This window comes from Pristiophorus japonicus, chromosome 11, assembly GCF_044704955.1.
Source record: "Pristiophorus japonicus isolate sPriJap1 chromosome 11, sPriJap1.hap1, whole genome shotgun sequence".
In the NCBI taxonomy this organism is placed as follows: domain Eukaryota; kingdom Metazoa; phylum Chordata; class Chondrichthyes; family Pristiophoridae; genus Pristiophorus; species Pristiophorus japonicus.
The window spans coordinates 127876566-127893165 of NC_091987.1; the positions used below are offsets into that span (position 1 = coordinate 127876566).

Consider the following 16600-nt stretch of genomic DNA (forward strand, 5'->3'; position numbering starts at 1 on the left):
AAAGCGCTTTGGGATGCCCTGAGATCGTGAAAGATGCTAGTCTTTTCTTTTATTGTCTCACATATCATTCAAATAAAAAATTATTAATGCAGTCTGACAATGTTAAATGGTTTTGGCTTTGTTGACCTTCCCTTTGTCTTTTGTAATGTTGAGTTGTACTTTAACCAGTATTGCACGAAAGAAATGTAAGATTTGTTTGAAGCAGGAGAAAGCTATTTGTCTCAACAAGTCCATGTGTATTTAATTGATCTACAGCTTTTAAAAAGTTCAGTTGTCATACAGAAAATAATTGCTTGACACATGACTGATGAGAATGAGATTTTCGCCTTCTATTTAATTGTTTCATTATAATCTTTTAAAACTGCAGATTATAGCTCTGGTAAAATTTTCTAACATCACATAAATCACCACTAAGATTCAATGCCATCTATCCATATATTAACACAAATCTTGTGGTTACAACATACTTTCAGTCTCATTTCTTGTTGTCATGATTTTGGTTGTGCTTTTATATCAACATTTAACACTTAGATTGCTAATGTAATCATTTAGAATGGAAATCCTGCCTGTAACATTGTAGTTGCAGGGCCTGGCCAGTCAGTGGTGCTGTGGAGCAAGGCATTGAAGTCTCCCAATTTAGTCACAAAATCATCAACTGCCTACGAGCAATTCACTAGTAATTTGAATACCTCAACAGTACTTACCAAGAATTAAACTTGACCTTATAGACAACTCGTTAAATAAATTTTGCAGTCTGATACTTTAGGGTAGATTTTAACTATTGGGTGGCTGGTTGGTCCATTCTGATACGCCTCCAGCTCCGGGCCAGCGCAATATCAGGCGGCCCACAGGCCAAGCCAGCAGCCCACATCATTCCTATGGAGCCCTGAGGAATATCCTGCTCTAGAAAGGATTGACCGAGCAGCGTGTCCACGGTGCACGGTTCACCCTGTCAGCCGTTAAAGTCACATCAGGATCCTATGTATGTCGTAGGATCCCGCTTTGCATAGATTAAAAGGCTCCTGCCCAATTCAGGCTGGTGCCTAGGTCACCAAGAGGAAGGACCCAGGAAAGATGGCAACGGAGTGGGGCGGTAACGTCGACCACCTCGATTCTAACTCCGCCACCAGCCCGTTTCCGATGGGCAGAGGCAGTTAAAATTTCGCTGTTTTATATACTTTGGCATTTAAAAGCCCCAGAATATCTGCATTCCCAGTTTGCTACTGTACTACTTATTGCTAATGTATTAAACCTTGCAACTTCCAATAACAAATACAGCTACCAGTAGGGAACAGGATGTGATAGTGGTAAACTTGGAGCAGTCATCTCTATCTGTGAGATTTCTGATTCAGTGATGCGCCTATCTTTCTCATCTCCTCAACAAGATGCTCTCTTCTTTGCAAAGATAATTTTTCTTCTTCAAGATGTTGCAGGCTTTGATGTAGTTCTGTTAAAGAAGAAAAAAATAGGAGTGAGGCTTTTGTTAAAGAAAAAAAGACAGAAAGATGTATTTATCTAGCGCCTTTCATAAGAACATAAGAAATAGGAGCAGGAGTAGGCCATACGGCCCCTCGAGCCTGCTCCGCAATTTAATACGATTGTGGCTGATCCGATCATGGATTCAGGTCCACTTCCCTGCCCAGTCCCCATAACCCCTTATTCCCTTATTGGTTAAGAAACTGTCCATCTCTGTCTTAAATTTATTCAATGACAGCTCTCTGAGGCAGCGAATTCCACAGATTTACAACCCTCTGAGAGAAGAAATTCCTCCTCATCTCAGTTTTAAATGGGCGGCCCCTTATTCTAAAATTATGCACCCTAATTCTAGTCTACCCTATCAGTGGAAATATCCTCTCTGCATCCACCTTGTCAAGCCCCCTCATAATCTTATATGTTTCGCTAAGATCACCTCTCATTCTTCTGAATTCCAATGAGTAGAGGCCCAACCTTTCCTCATAAGTCAACCCCCTTATCTCCGGAATCAACCCAGTGAACCTTCTCTGAACTGCCTCCAAAACAAGTATATCCTTTCTTAAATATGGAAATCAAAACTGTATGCAGTATCCCAGGTGTGGCCTCACCAATACCCTGTATAACTGGAGCAAGATTTCCTTGCTTTTATACTCCATCCCCTTTGCAATAAAGGCCAAAATACCATTGACCTTCCTGATCACTTGCTGTACCTGCATACTAACCTTTTGTGTTTCATGCACAAGTACTTCCAAGTCCCACTGTACTGCAGCACGTTGCAATTTTTCTCCATTTAAATAATAACTTGCTCTTTGATTTTTTTCTGCCAAAGTGCATAACCTCACAATTCCCAACATTATACTCCATCTGCCAAATTTTTGCCCACTCACTTAGCCTGTCTATGTCCTTTTGCAGATTTATTGTGTCCTCCTCACACATTGCTTTTCCTCCCATCTTTGTATCATCAGCAAACTTGGCTACGTTACACTCAGTCCCTTCCTCCAAGTCATTAATATAGATTGTAAATAGTTGGAGTCCCAGCACTGATCCCTGCGGCACCCCACTAGTCACTAATTGCCAACCCGAGAATGAACCATTTATCCCGACTCTCTGTTTTCTGTTAGTTAGCCAATCCTCTATCCATGCTAATATATTACTTTTATCTTGTGCAGTAACCTTTTATGTGGCACCTTGTCAAATGCCTTCATGACCTTGAGATTCCCGAAAGCACTTCACAGCCAATAAAGTACTTTTGAAGTGTAGTCACTATTGGAATGTAGGAAATGCAACAGCTAAGTTATGCACAGCAAGGTCCCACATCAGCAATGAGATAATGACCAGATAATCTGTTTTTAGATGTTGGTTGAGACATAGATATTGGTCAATTAATTCTTCTTCTCTCTCCACAGATGTTACCTGATCTGCTGAGTGTTTCCAGGATTTTCTGTTTTAATTTCAGATTCCCAGTATCCACAGTATTTTACTTTTGTATAAAGTAATCCTTACCAAATTGGAATTCTGACATGATATCTTGAAATGAGTCCATAGTCAGAAGTATTGCCCACGCAGTGTCATAGTCTGAAGGCAAAGTAAAAGTAAAAATAAAATCGAGTGACAGATTTAAACTTCCCAAACTGGAGCTTAAAGATCCAGATAAACCTGCTGTGCTGTAGACTCCAAATCACATAACAGGCGATTACTTTCACTGTACTGGTTAATGAAAATTGCAACATTTAGTTTTACCCCCTCTCTCCGCTCTGGATTTCTTTCAATTAAACTTCAATTTTTAAAAAAATGTAGCAAATTAAATGCACTGCTGGATGTGGTACTGGGCTATTCGGGCTAAAGATCTCGGAGTCAACCCCTGGCCTGTGCTCAGTTACTGTTCCACAGTACTAATATAGAATATTTAGTTACTGTACCACAGTGTGCTAATATCGAATAATCAGTTACTGTACCACAGTGCTAATATAGAATAATTAGTTACTGTACCACAGTGCTAATAGAGAATAATTAGTTACTGTACCACAGTGTGCTAATATAGAATAATTAGTTACTGTACCAGTGTGCTAATATAGAATAATCAGTTACTGTACCACGGTGCTAATATCAAATATTTAGTTACTGTTCCACAGTGCTAATATAGAATAATTAGTTACCGTACCACAGTGTGCTAATATAGAATAATTAGTTACTGTACTACAGTGCTAATATAGAATAATTAGTTACTGTACCACAGTACTAATATAGAATAATTAGTTACTGTACCACAGTACTAATATAGAATAATTAGTTACTGTACCACAGTGCTAATATAGAATAATTAGTTACTGTACCACAGTACTAATATAGAATAATTAGTTACCGTACCACAGTGTGCTAATATAGAATAATTAGTTACTGTACCACAGTGCTAATATCGAATAATTAGTTACTGTACCACAGTGCTAATATCGAATAATTAGTTACTGTACCACAGTGTGCTAATATCGAATAATCAGTTACTGTACCACAGTGCTAATATAGAATATTTAGTTACTGTACCACAGTGCTAATATAGAATAATTAGTTACCGTACCACAGTGTGCTAATATTGAATAATTAGTTACTGTACCACAGTACTAATATAGAATAATTAGTTACTGTACCACAGTGCTAATATCGAATAATCAGTTACTGTACCACAGTGCTAATATAGAATATTTAGTTACTGTACCACAGTGCTAATATCGAATAATTAGTTACTGTACCACGGTACTAATATAAAATATTTAGTTACTGTACCACAGTGTGCTAATATCGAATAATCAGTTACTGTACCACAGTGCTAATATAGAATAATTAGATACTGTACCACAGTGCTAATAGAGAATAATTAGTTACTGTACCACAGTGCTAATATAGAATAATCAGTTACTGTACCACGGTGCTAATATAGAATAATTAGTTACTGTACCACAGTATTAATATAGAATAATCAGTTACTGTTCCACAGTGCTAATATAGAATAATTAGTTACTGTTCCACAGTGCTAATATAGAATAATTAGTTACTGTACCACAGTGTGCTAATATAGAATAATTAGTTACTGTACCAGTGTGCTAATATAGAATAATCAGTTACTGTACCACAGTGCTAATATAGAATAATTAGTTACTGTACCACAGTGCTAATATAGAATAATTAGTTACTGTTCCACAGTGCTAATATAGAATAATTAGTTACTGTACCACAGTATTAATATAGAATAATTAGTTACTGTACCACAGTGCTAATATAGAATAATTAGTTACTGTACCACAGTATTAATATAGAATAATCAGTTACTGTTCCACAGTGCTAATATAGAATAATCAGTTACTGTTCCACAGTGCTAATATAGAATTAGTTACTGTACCACAGTGTGCTAATATAAAATATTTAGTTACTGTACCACAGTGCTAATATCAAATAATTAGTTACTGTACCACAGTACTAATATAGAATAATTAGTTACTGTACCAGTGTGCTAATATAGAATAATTAGTTGCTGTACCACAGTGCTAATATAGAATAATTAGTTACTGTACCAGTGCTAATATTGAATAATTAGTTACTGTACCACAGTGCTAATATCGAATAATTAGTTACTGTACCACAGTACTAATATAGAATATTTAGTTACTGTACCACAGTGTGCTAATATCGAATAATCAGTTACTGTACCACAGTGCTAATATAGAATAATTAGTTACAGTACCACAGTGCTAATAGAGAATAATTAGTTACTGTACCACAGTGCTAATATAGAATAATTAGTTACTGTACCAGTGTGCTAATATAGAATAATCAGTTACTGTACCACGGTGCTAATATCAAATATTTAGTTACTGTTCCACAGTGCTAATATAGAATAATTAGTTACTGTACCACAGTGTGCTAATATAGAATAATCAGTTACTGCACCACGGTGCTAATATAGAATAATTAGTTACTGTACCACAGTACTAATATAGAATAATTAGTTACTGTACCACAGTGCTAATATAGAATAATTAGTTACTGTACCACAGTACTAATATAGAATAATTAGTTACCGTACCACAGTGTGCTAATATAGAATAATTAGTTACTGTACCACAGTGCTAATATCAAATATTTAGTTACTGTACCACAGTGCTAATATAGAATAATTATTTACTGTACCACAGTGCTAATATTGAATAATTAGTTACTGTACCACAGTACTAATATAGAATAATTAGTTACTGTACCACAGTGCTAATATCGAATAATTAGTTACTGTATCACAGTGCTAATATCAAATAATTAGTTACTGTACCACAGTACTAATATAGAATAATTAGTTACCGTACCACAGTGTGCTAATATAGAATAATTAGTTACTGTACCACAGTGCTAATATAGAATAATTAGTTACTGTACCACAGTGTGCTAATATCGAATAATTAGTTACTGTACCACAGTGCTAATATAGAATAATTAGTTACTGTACCACAGTGCTAATATCGAATAATTAGTTACTGTACCACAGTGTGCTAATATAGAATAATTAGTTACTGTACCACAGTGCTAATATAGAATAATTAGTTAATGTACCACAGTGCTAATATAGAATAATCAGTTACTGTACCACGGTGCCAATATCGAATAATTAGTTACTGTACCACAGTGCTAATATAGAATAATTAGTTACTGTACTAGTGTGCTAATATAGAATAATTAGTTACTGTGCCACAGTATTAATATAGAATAATTAGTTACTGTACCACAGTGTGCTATCGAATAATTAGTTACTGTACCACAGTGCTAATATCGAAAAATTAGTTACTGTACCACAGTGTGCTAATATAGAATAATTAGTTACTGTACCACAGTGCTAATATAGAATAATTAGTTACTGTACCAGTGTGCTAATATCGAATAATTAGTTACTGTACCACAGTGCTAATATAGAATATTTAGTTACTGTACCACAGTGCTAATATCGAATAATTAGTTACTGTACCACAGTACTAATATAAAATATTTAGTTACTGTACCACAGTGTGCTAATATCGAATAATCAGTTACTGTACCACAGTGCTAATATAGATTAATTACTGTACCACAGTGCTAATAGAGAATAATTAGTTACTGTACCACAGTGCTAATATAGAATAATCAGTTACTGTACCACGGTGCTAATATAGAATAATTAGTTACTGTACCACAGTATTAATATAGAATAATCAGTTACTGTTCCACAGTGTGCTAATATAGAATAATTAGTTACTGTTCCACAGTGCTAATATAGATTAATCAGTTACTGTACCACAGTGCTAATATAGAATAATTAGTTACTGTTCCACAGTGCTAATATAGAATAATTAGTTACTGTTCCACAGTGTGCTAATATAGAATTAGTTACTGTACCACAGTATTAATATAGAATAATTAGTTACTGTACCACAGTGCTAATATAGAATAATTAGTTACTGTACCACAGTATTAATATAGAATAATCAGTTACTGTTCCACAGTGCTAATATAGAATAATTAGTTACTGTTCCACAGTGCTAATATAGAATTAGTTACTGTACCACAGTACTAATATAGAATAATTAGTTACTGTACCACAGTGCTAATATAGAATAATTAGTTACTGTACCACAGTATTAATATAGAATAATCAGCTACTGTTCCACAGTGCTAATATAGAATAATTAGTTACTGTTCCACAGTGCTAATATAGAATTAGTTACTGTACCACAGTACTAATATAGAATAATTAGTTACTGTACCACAGTGTGCTAATATAGAATAATCAGTTACAGTTCCACAGTGCTAATATTGAATAATTAGTTACTGTACCACAGTATTAATATCGAATAATTAGTTACTGTACCACAGTGCTAATATAGAATAATTAGTTACTGTACCACAGTGCTAATATAGATTAATCAGTTACTGTACCACAGTGCTAATATAGAATAATTAGTTACTGTTCCACAGTGCTAATATAGAATAATTAGTTACTGTTCCACAGTGTGCTAATATAGAATTAGTTACTGTACCACAGTATTAATATAGAATAATTAGTTACTGTACCACAGTGCTAATATAGAATAATTAGTTACTGTACCACAGTATTAATATAGAATAATCAGTTACTGTTCCACAGTGCTAATATAGAATAATTAGTTACTGTTCCACAGTGCTAATATAGAATTAGTTACTGTACCACAGTACTAATATAGAATAATTAGTTACTGTACCACAGTGCTAATATAGAATAATTAGTTACTGTACCACAGTATTAATATAGAATAATCAGCTACTGTTCCACAGTGCTAATATAGAATAATTAGTTACTGTTCCACAGTGCTAATATAGAATTAGTTACTGTACCACAGTACTAATATAGAATAATTAGTTACTGTACCACAGTGTGCTAATATAGAATAATCAGTTACAGTTCCACAGTGCTAATATTGAATAATTAGTTACTGTACCACAGTATTAATATCGAATAATTAGTTACTGTACCACAGTGCTAATATAGAATAATTAGTTACTGTACCACAGTGCTAATATCGAATAATTAGTTACTGTACCACAGTGTGCTAATATAGAATAATTAGTTACTGTACCACAGTGCTAATATAGAATAATTAGTTACTGTACCACAGTGCTAATATAGAATAATCAGTTACTGTACCACGGTGCCAATATCGAATAATTAGTTACTGTACCACAGTGCTAATATAGAATAATTAGTTACTGTGCCACAGTATTAATATAGAATAATTAGTTACTGTACCACAGTGTGCTATCGAATAATTAGTTACTGTACCACAGTGCTAATATCGAATCATTAGTTACTGTACCACAGTGCTAATATCGAATAATTAGTTACTGTACCACAGTGTGCTAATATAGAATAATTAGTTACTGTACCACAGTGCTAATATAGAATAATTAGTTACTGTACCAGTGCGCTAATATCGAATAATTAGTTACTGTACCACAGTGCTAATGTAGAATATTTAGTTACTGTACCACAGTGCTAATATCGAATAATTAGTTACTGTACCATGGTACTAATATAAAATATTTAGTTACTGTACCACAGTGTGCTAATATTGAATAATCAGTTACTGTACCACAGTGCTAATATAGAATAATTAGTTACTGTACCACAGTGCTAATAGAGAATAATTAGTTACTGTACCACAGTGCTAATATAGAATAATCAGTTACTGTACCACAGTGTGCTAATATAGAATAATTAGTTACTGTACCACAGTGCTAATATAGAATAATTAGTTACTGTACCACAGTGTGCTAATATAGAATAATTAGTTACTGTACCAGTGTGCTAATATAGAATAATCAGTTACTGTACCACGGTGCTAATATCAAATATTTAGTTACTGTTCCACAGTGCTAATATAGAATAATTAGTTACTGTACCACAGTGTGCTAATATAGAATAATTAGTTACTGTACCAGTGTGCTAATATAGAATAATCAGTTACTGTACCACAGTGCTAATATAGAATAATTAGTTACTGTTCCACAGTGCTAATATAGAATAGTTACTGTACCACAGTATTAATATAGAATAATTAGTTACTGTACCACAGTGCTAATATAGAATAATCAGTTACTGTACCACGGTGCTAATATATAATAATTAGTTACTGTACCACAGTATTAATATAGAATAATTAGTTACTGTACCACAGTGCTAATATAGAATAATTAGTTACTGTACCACAGTATTAATATAGATTAATCAGTTACTGTTCCACAGTGCTAATATAGAATAATTAGTTACTGTTCCACAGTGCTAATATAGAATTAGTTACTGTACCACAGTATTAATATAGAATAATTAGTTACTGTACCACAGTGTGCTAATATAGAATAATCAGTTACTGTTCCACAGTGCTAATATTGAATAATTAGTTACTGTACCATAGTATTAATATAGAATAATTAGTTACTGTACCACAGTGCTAATATCGAATAATTAGTTACTGTACCACAGTGTGCTAATATCGAATAATTAGTTACTGTACCACAGTGCTAATATAGAATAATCAGTTACTGTACCACAGTGCTAATATCGAATAATTAGTTACTGTACCACAGTGTGCTAATATAGAATAGTTACTGTACCACAGTGCTAATATAGAATAATCAGTTACTGTACCACGGTGCCAATATCGAATAATTAGTTACTGTACCACAGTGCTAATATAGAATAATTAGTTACTGTACTAGTGTGCTAATATAGAATAATTAGTTACCGTGCCACAGTATTAATATAGAATAATTAGTTACTGTACCACAGTGTGCTATCGAATAATTAGTTACTGTACCACAGTGCTAATATCGAATAATTAGTTACTGTACCACAGTGTGCTAATATAGAATAATTAGTTACTGTACCACAGTGCTAATATAGAATAATTAGTTACTGTACCAGTGTGCTAATATAGAATAATTAGTTACTGTACCACAGTGCTAATATAGAATAATCAGTTACTGTACCACAGTGCTAATATAGAATAATTAGTTACTGTACCACAGTACTAATATAGAATAATTAGTTACTGTACCACAGTGTGCTAATATAGAATAATCAGTTACTGTTCCACAGTGCTAATATTGAATAATTACTGTACCACAGTATTAATATAGAATAATTAGTTACTGTACCACAGCGCTAATATAGAATAATTAGTTACTGTACCACAGTGTGCTAATATAGAATAATTAGTTACTGTACCACAGTGCTAATATAGAATAATTAGTTACTGTACCACAGTGCTAATATCGAATAATTAGTTACTGTACCACAGTGTGCTAATATAGAATAATTAGTTACTGTACCACAGTGCTAATATAGAATAATTAGTTACTGTACCACAGTGCTAATATAGAATAATCAGTTACTGTACCACGGTGCCAATATCGAATAATTAGTTACTGTGCCACAGTATTAATATAGAATAATTAGTTACTGTACCACAGTGTGCTATCGAATAATTAGTTACTGTACCACAGTGCTAATATCGAATCATTAGTTACTGTACCACAGTGCTAATATCGAATAATTAGTTACTGTACCAGTGTGCTAATATAGAATAATTAGTTACTGTACCACAGTGTGCTAATATTGAATAATCAGTTACTGTACCACAGTGCTAATATAGAATAATTAGTTACTGTACCACAGTGCTAATAGAGAATAATTAGTTACTGTACCACAGTGCTAATATAGAATAATCAGTTACTGTACCACAGTATTAATATAGAATAATCAGTTACTGTTCCACAGTGCTAATATAGAATAATTAGTTACTGTTCCACAGTGCTAATATAGAATAATTAGTTACTGTACCACAGTGTGCTAATATAGAATAATTAGTTACTGTACCACAGTGCTAATATAGAATAATTAGTTACTGTACCACAGTGTGCTAATATAGAATAATTAGTTACTGTACCAGTGTGCTAATATAGAATAATCAGTTACTGTACCACGGTGCTAATATCAAATATTTAGTTACTGTTCCACAGTGCTAATATAGAATAATTAGTTACTGTACCACAGTGTGCTAATATAGAATAATTAGTTACTGTACCAGTGTGCTAATATAGAATAATCAGTTACTGTACCACAGTGCTAATATAGAATAATTAGTTACTGTTCCACAGTGCTAATATAGAATAATTAGTTACTGTTCCACAGTGCTAATATAGAATTAGTTACTGTACCACAGTATTAATATAGAATAATTAGTTACTGTACCACAGTGTGCTAATATAGAATAATCAGTTACTGTTCCACAGTGCTAATATTGAATAATTAGTTACTGTACCATAGTATTAATATAGAATAATTAGTTACTGTACCACAGTGCTAATAGAGAATAATTAGTTACTGTACCACAGTGCTAATATAGAATAATCAGTTACTGTACCACAGTGCTAATATAGAATAATCAGTTACTGTTCCACTGTGCTAATATTGAATAATTACTGTACCACAGTATTAATATAGAATAATTAATTACTGTACCACAGTGCTAATATAGAATAATTAGTTACTGTACCACAGTGTGCTAATATCGAATAATTAGTTACTGTACCACAGTGCTAATATAGAATAATTACTGTACCACAGTATTAATATAGAATAATTAGTTACTGTACCAGTGCTAATATAGAATAATTAGTTACTGTACCACAGTGCTAATATAGAATAATTAGTTACTGTACCACAGTGCTAATATAAAATATTTAGTTACTGTACCACAGTACTAATATAGAATAATTAGTTACTGTACCAGTGTGCTAATATAGAATAATTAGTTACTGTACCACAGTGCTAATATAGAATAATTAGTTACTGTACCACAGTGCTAATATTGAATAATTAGTTACTGTACCACAGTGCTAATATCGAATAATTAGTTACTGTACCACAGTACTAATATAGAATATTTAGTTACTGTACCACAGTGTGCTAATATCGAATAATCAGTTACTGTACCACAGTGCTAATATAGAATAATTAGTTACTGTACCACAGTGCTAATAGAGAATAATTAGTTACTGTACCACAGTGCTAATATAGAATAATTAGTTACTGTACCACAGTGTGCTAATATAGAATAATTAGTTACTGTACCAGTGTGCTAATATAGAATAATCAGTTACTGTACCACGGTGCTAATATCAAATATTTAGTTACTGTTCCACAGTGCTAATATAGAATAATTAGTTACTGTACCACAGTGTGCTAATATCGAATAATTAGTTACTGTACCACAGTGCTAATATAGAATAATTACTGTACCACAGTATTAATATAGAATAATTAGTTACTGTACCACAGTGCTAATATAGAATAATTAGTTACTGTACCACAGTGCTAATATAGAATAATTAGTTACTGTACCACAGTGCTAATATAAAATATTTAGTTACTGTACCACAGTACTAATATAGAATAATTAGTTACTGTACCAGTGTGCTAATATAGAATAATTAGTTACTGTACCACAGTGCTAATATAGAATAATTAGTTACTGTACCACAGTGCTAATATTGAATAATTAGTTACTGTACCACAGTGCTAATATCGAATAATTAGTTACTGTACCACAGTACTAATATAGAATATTTAGTTACTGTACCACAGTGTGCTAATATAGAATAATCAGTTACTGCACCACGGTGCTAATATAGAATAATTAGTTACTGTACCACAGTACTAATATAGAATAATTAGTTACTGTACCACAGTACTAATATAGAATAATTAGTTACCGTACCACAGTGTGCTAATATAGAATAATTAGTTACTGTACCACAGTGCTAATATCAAATATTTAGTTACTGTACCACAGTGCTAATACAGAATAATTATTTACTGTACCACAGTGCTAATATTGAATAATTAGTTACTGTACCACAGTACTAATATAGAATAATTAGTTACTGTACCACAGTGCTAATATCGAATAATTAGTTACTGTACCACAGTGCTAATATCAAATAATTAGTTACTGTACCACAGTACTAATACAGAATAATTAGTTACTGTACCACAGTGCTAATATAGAATAATTAGTTACTGTACCACAGTGTGCTAATATCGAATAATTAGTTACTGTACCACAGTGCTAATATAGAATAATTAGTTACTGTACCACAGTGCTAATATCGAATAATTAGTTACTGTACCACAGTGTGCTAATATAGAATAATTAGTTACTGTACCACAGTGCTAATATAGAATAATTAGTTAATGTACCACAGTGCTAATATAGAATAATCAGTTACTGTACCACGGTGCCAATATCGACTAATTAGTTACTGTACCACAGTGCTAATATAGAATAATTAGTTACTGTACTAGTGTGCTAATATAGAATAATTAGTTACCGTGCCACAGTATTAATATAGAATAATTAGTTACTGTACCACAGTGTGCTATCGAATAATTAGTTACTGTACCACAGTGCTAATATCGAATAATTAGTTACTGTACCACAGTGTGCTAATATAGAATAATTAGTTACTGTACCAGTGTGCTAATATAGAATAATTAGTTACTGTACCACAGTGCTAATATAGAATAATCAGTTACTGTACCACAGTGCTAATATAGAATAATTAGTTACTGTTCCACAGTGCTAATATAGAATAATTAGTTACTGTTCCACAGTGTGCTAATATAGAATAATTAGTTACTGTACCACAGTGCTAATATAAAATAATTAGTTACTGTACCACAGTATTAATATAGAATAATCAGTTACTGTTCCACAGTGCTAATATAGAATAATTAGTTACTGTTCCACAGTGCTAATATAGAATTAGTTACTGTACCACAGTACTAATATAGAATAATTAGTTACTGTACCACAGTGCTAATATAGAATAATTAGTTACTGTACCACAGTATTAATATAGAATAATCAGCTACTGTTCCACAGTGCTAATATAGAATAATTAGTTACTGTTCCACAGTGCTAATATAGAATTAGTTACTGTACCACAGTACTAATATAGAATAATTAGTTACTGTACCACAGTGTGCTAATATAGAATAATCAGTTACTGTTCCACAGTGCTAATATTGAATAATTAGTTACTGTAACACAGTATTAATATAGAATAATTAGTTACTGTACCACAGCGCTAATATAGAATAATTAGTTACTGTACCACAGTGTGCTAATATAGAATAATTAGTTACTGTACCACAGTGCTAATATAGAATAATTAGTTACTGTACCACAGCGCTAATATCGAATAATTAGTTACTGTACCACAGTGTGCTAATATAGAATAATTAGTTACTGTACCACAGTGCTAATATAGAATAATTAGTTACTGTACCACAGTGCTAATATCGAATAATTAGTTACTGTACCACAGTGTGCTAATATAGAATAATTAGTTACTGTACCACAGTGCTAATATAGAATAATTAGTTACTGTACCACAGTGCTAATATAGAATAATCAGTTACTGTACCACAGTGCTAATATAGAATAATTAGTTACTGTACCACAGTGCTAATATAGAATAATTAGTTACTGTGCCACAGTATTAATATAGAATAATTAGTTACTGTACCACAGTGTGCTATCGAATAATTAGTTACTGTACCACAGTGCTAATATCGAATCATTAGTTACTGTACCACAGTGCTAATATCGAATAATTAGTTACTGTACCACAGTGTGCTAATATAGAATAATTAGTTACTGTACCACAGTGTGCTAATATTGAATAATCAGTTACTGTACCACAGTGGTAATATAGAATAATTAGTTACTGTACCACAGTGCTAATAGAGAATAATTAGTTACTGTACCACAGTGCTAATATAGAATAATCAGTTACTGTACCACAGTATTAATATAGAATAATTAGTTACTGTTCCACAGTGCTAAATATAGAATAATTAGTTACTGTACCACAGTGTGCTAATATAGAATAATTAGTTACTGTACCACAGTGCTAATATAGAATAATTAGTTACTGTACCACAGTGTGCTAATATAGAATAATTAGTTACTGTACCAGTGTGCTAATATAGAATAATCAGTTACTGTACCACGGTGCTAATATCAAATGTTTAGTTACTGTTCCACAGTGCTAATATAGAATAATTAGTTACTGTACCACAGTGTGCTAATATAGAATAATTAGTTACTGTACCAGTGTGCTAATATAGAATAATCAGTTACTGTACCACAGTGCTAATATAGAATAATTAGTTACTGTTCCACAGTGCTAATATAGAATTAGTTACTGTACCACAGTATTAATATAGAATAATTAGTTACTGTACCACAGTGTGCTAATATAGAATAATCAGTTACTGTTCCACAGTGGTAATATTGAATAATTAGTTACTGTACCATAGTATTAATATAGAATAATTAGTTACTGTACCACAGTGCTAATAGAGAATAATTAGTTACTGTACCACAGTGCTAATATAGAATAATCAGTTACTGTACCACAGTGCTAATATAGAATAATCAGTTACTGTTCCACAGTGCTAATATTGAATAATTAGTTACTGTACCACAGTATTAATATAGAATAATTAATTACTGTACCACAGTGCTAATATAGAATAATTAGTTACTGTACCACAGTGTGCTAATATCGAATAATTAGTTACTGTACCACAGTGCTAATATAGAATAATTACTGTACCACAGTATTAATATAGAATAATTAGTTACTGTTCCACAGTGCTAATATAGAATAATTAGTTACTGTACCACAGTGCTAATATAGAATAATTAGTTACTGTACCACAGTGCTAATATCAAATAATTAGTTACTGTACCACAGTGTGCTAATATAGAATAATTAGTTACTGTACCAGTGTGCTAATATAGAATAATCAGTTACTGTACCACAGTGCTAATATAGAATAATTAGTTACTGTACCACAGTGCTAATATAGAATAATTAGATACTGTTCCACAGTGCTAATATAGAATAGTTACTGTACCACAGTATTAATATAGAATAATTAGTTACTGTACCACAGTGCTAATATAGAATAATCAGTTACTGTACCACGGTGCTAATATATAATAATTAGTTACTGTACCACAGTATTAATATAGAATAATTAGTTACTGTACCACAGTGCTAATATAGAATAATTAGTTACTGTACCACAGTATTAATATAGAATAATCAGTTACTGTTCCACAGTGCTAATATAGAATAATTAGTTACTGTTCCACAGTGCTAATATAGAATTAGTTACTGTACCACAGTATTAATATAGAATAATTAGTTACTGTACCACAGTGTGCTAATATAGAATAATCAGTTACTGTTCCACAGTGCTAATATTGAATAATTAGTTACTGTACCATAGTATTAATATAGAATAATTAGTTACTGTACCACAGTGCTAATATCGAATAATTAGTTACTGTACCACAGTGTGCTAATATCAAATAATTAGTTACTGTACCACAGTGCTAATATAGAATAATTAGTTACTGTACCACAGTGCTAATATAGAATAATTAGTTACTGTACCACAGTGCTAATATCGAATAATTAGTTACTGTACCACAGT

At 32.2% G+C, this 16600-nt stretch overlaps 1 protein-coding gene across 1 annotated transcript in view; it reads right to left on the reverse strand.

Moving 5' to 3' along the window:
- Nucleotides 1–224: 224 nt before the first annotated feature.
- LOC139275581 (uncharacterized) overlaps nucleotides 225–16600 on the reverse strand; it is a 276054-nt gene continuing 259678 nt past the window's right edge. The window contains exons 39-40 of the mRNA XM_070892751.1: nucleotides 2977–3048; nucleotides 225–1447 (exon numbers count right to left, since the gene is read on the reverse strand). Of these exons, the coding sequence (XP_070748852.1) occupies nucleotides 1329–1447; nucleotides 2977–3048 (191 nt within the window). The 3' untranslated portion in view covers nucleotides 225–1328. The remainder of the gene's footprint in view (nucleotides 1448–2976; nucleotides 3049–16600) is intronic.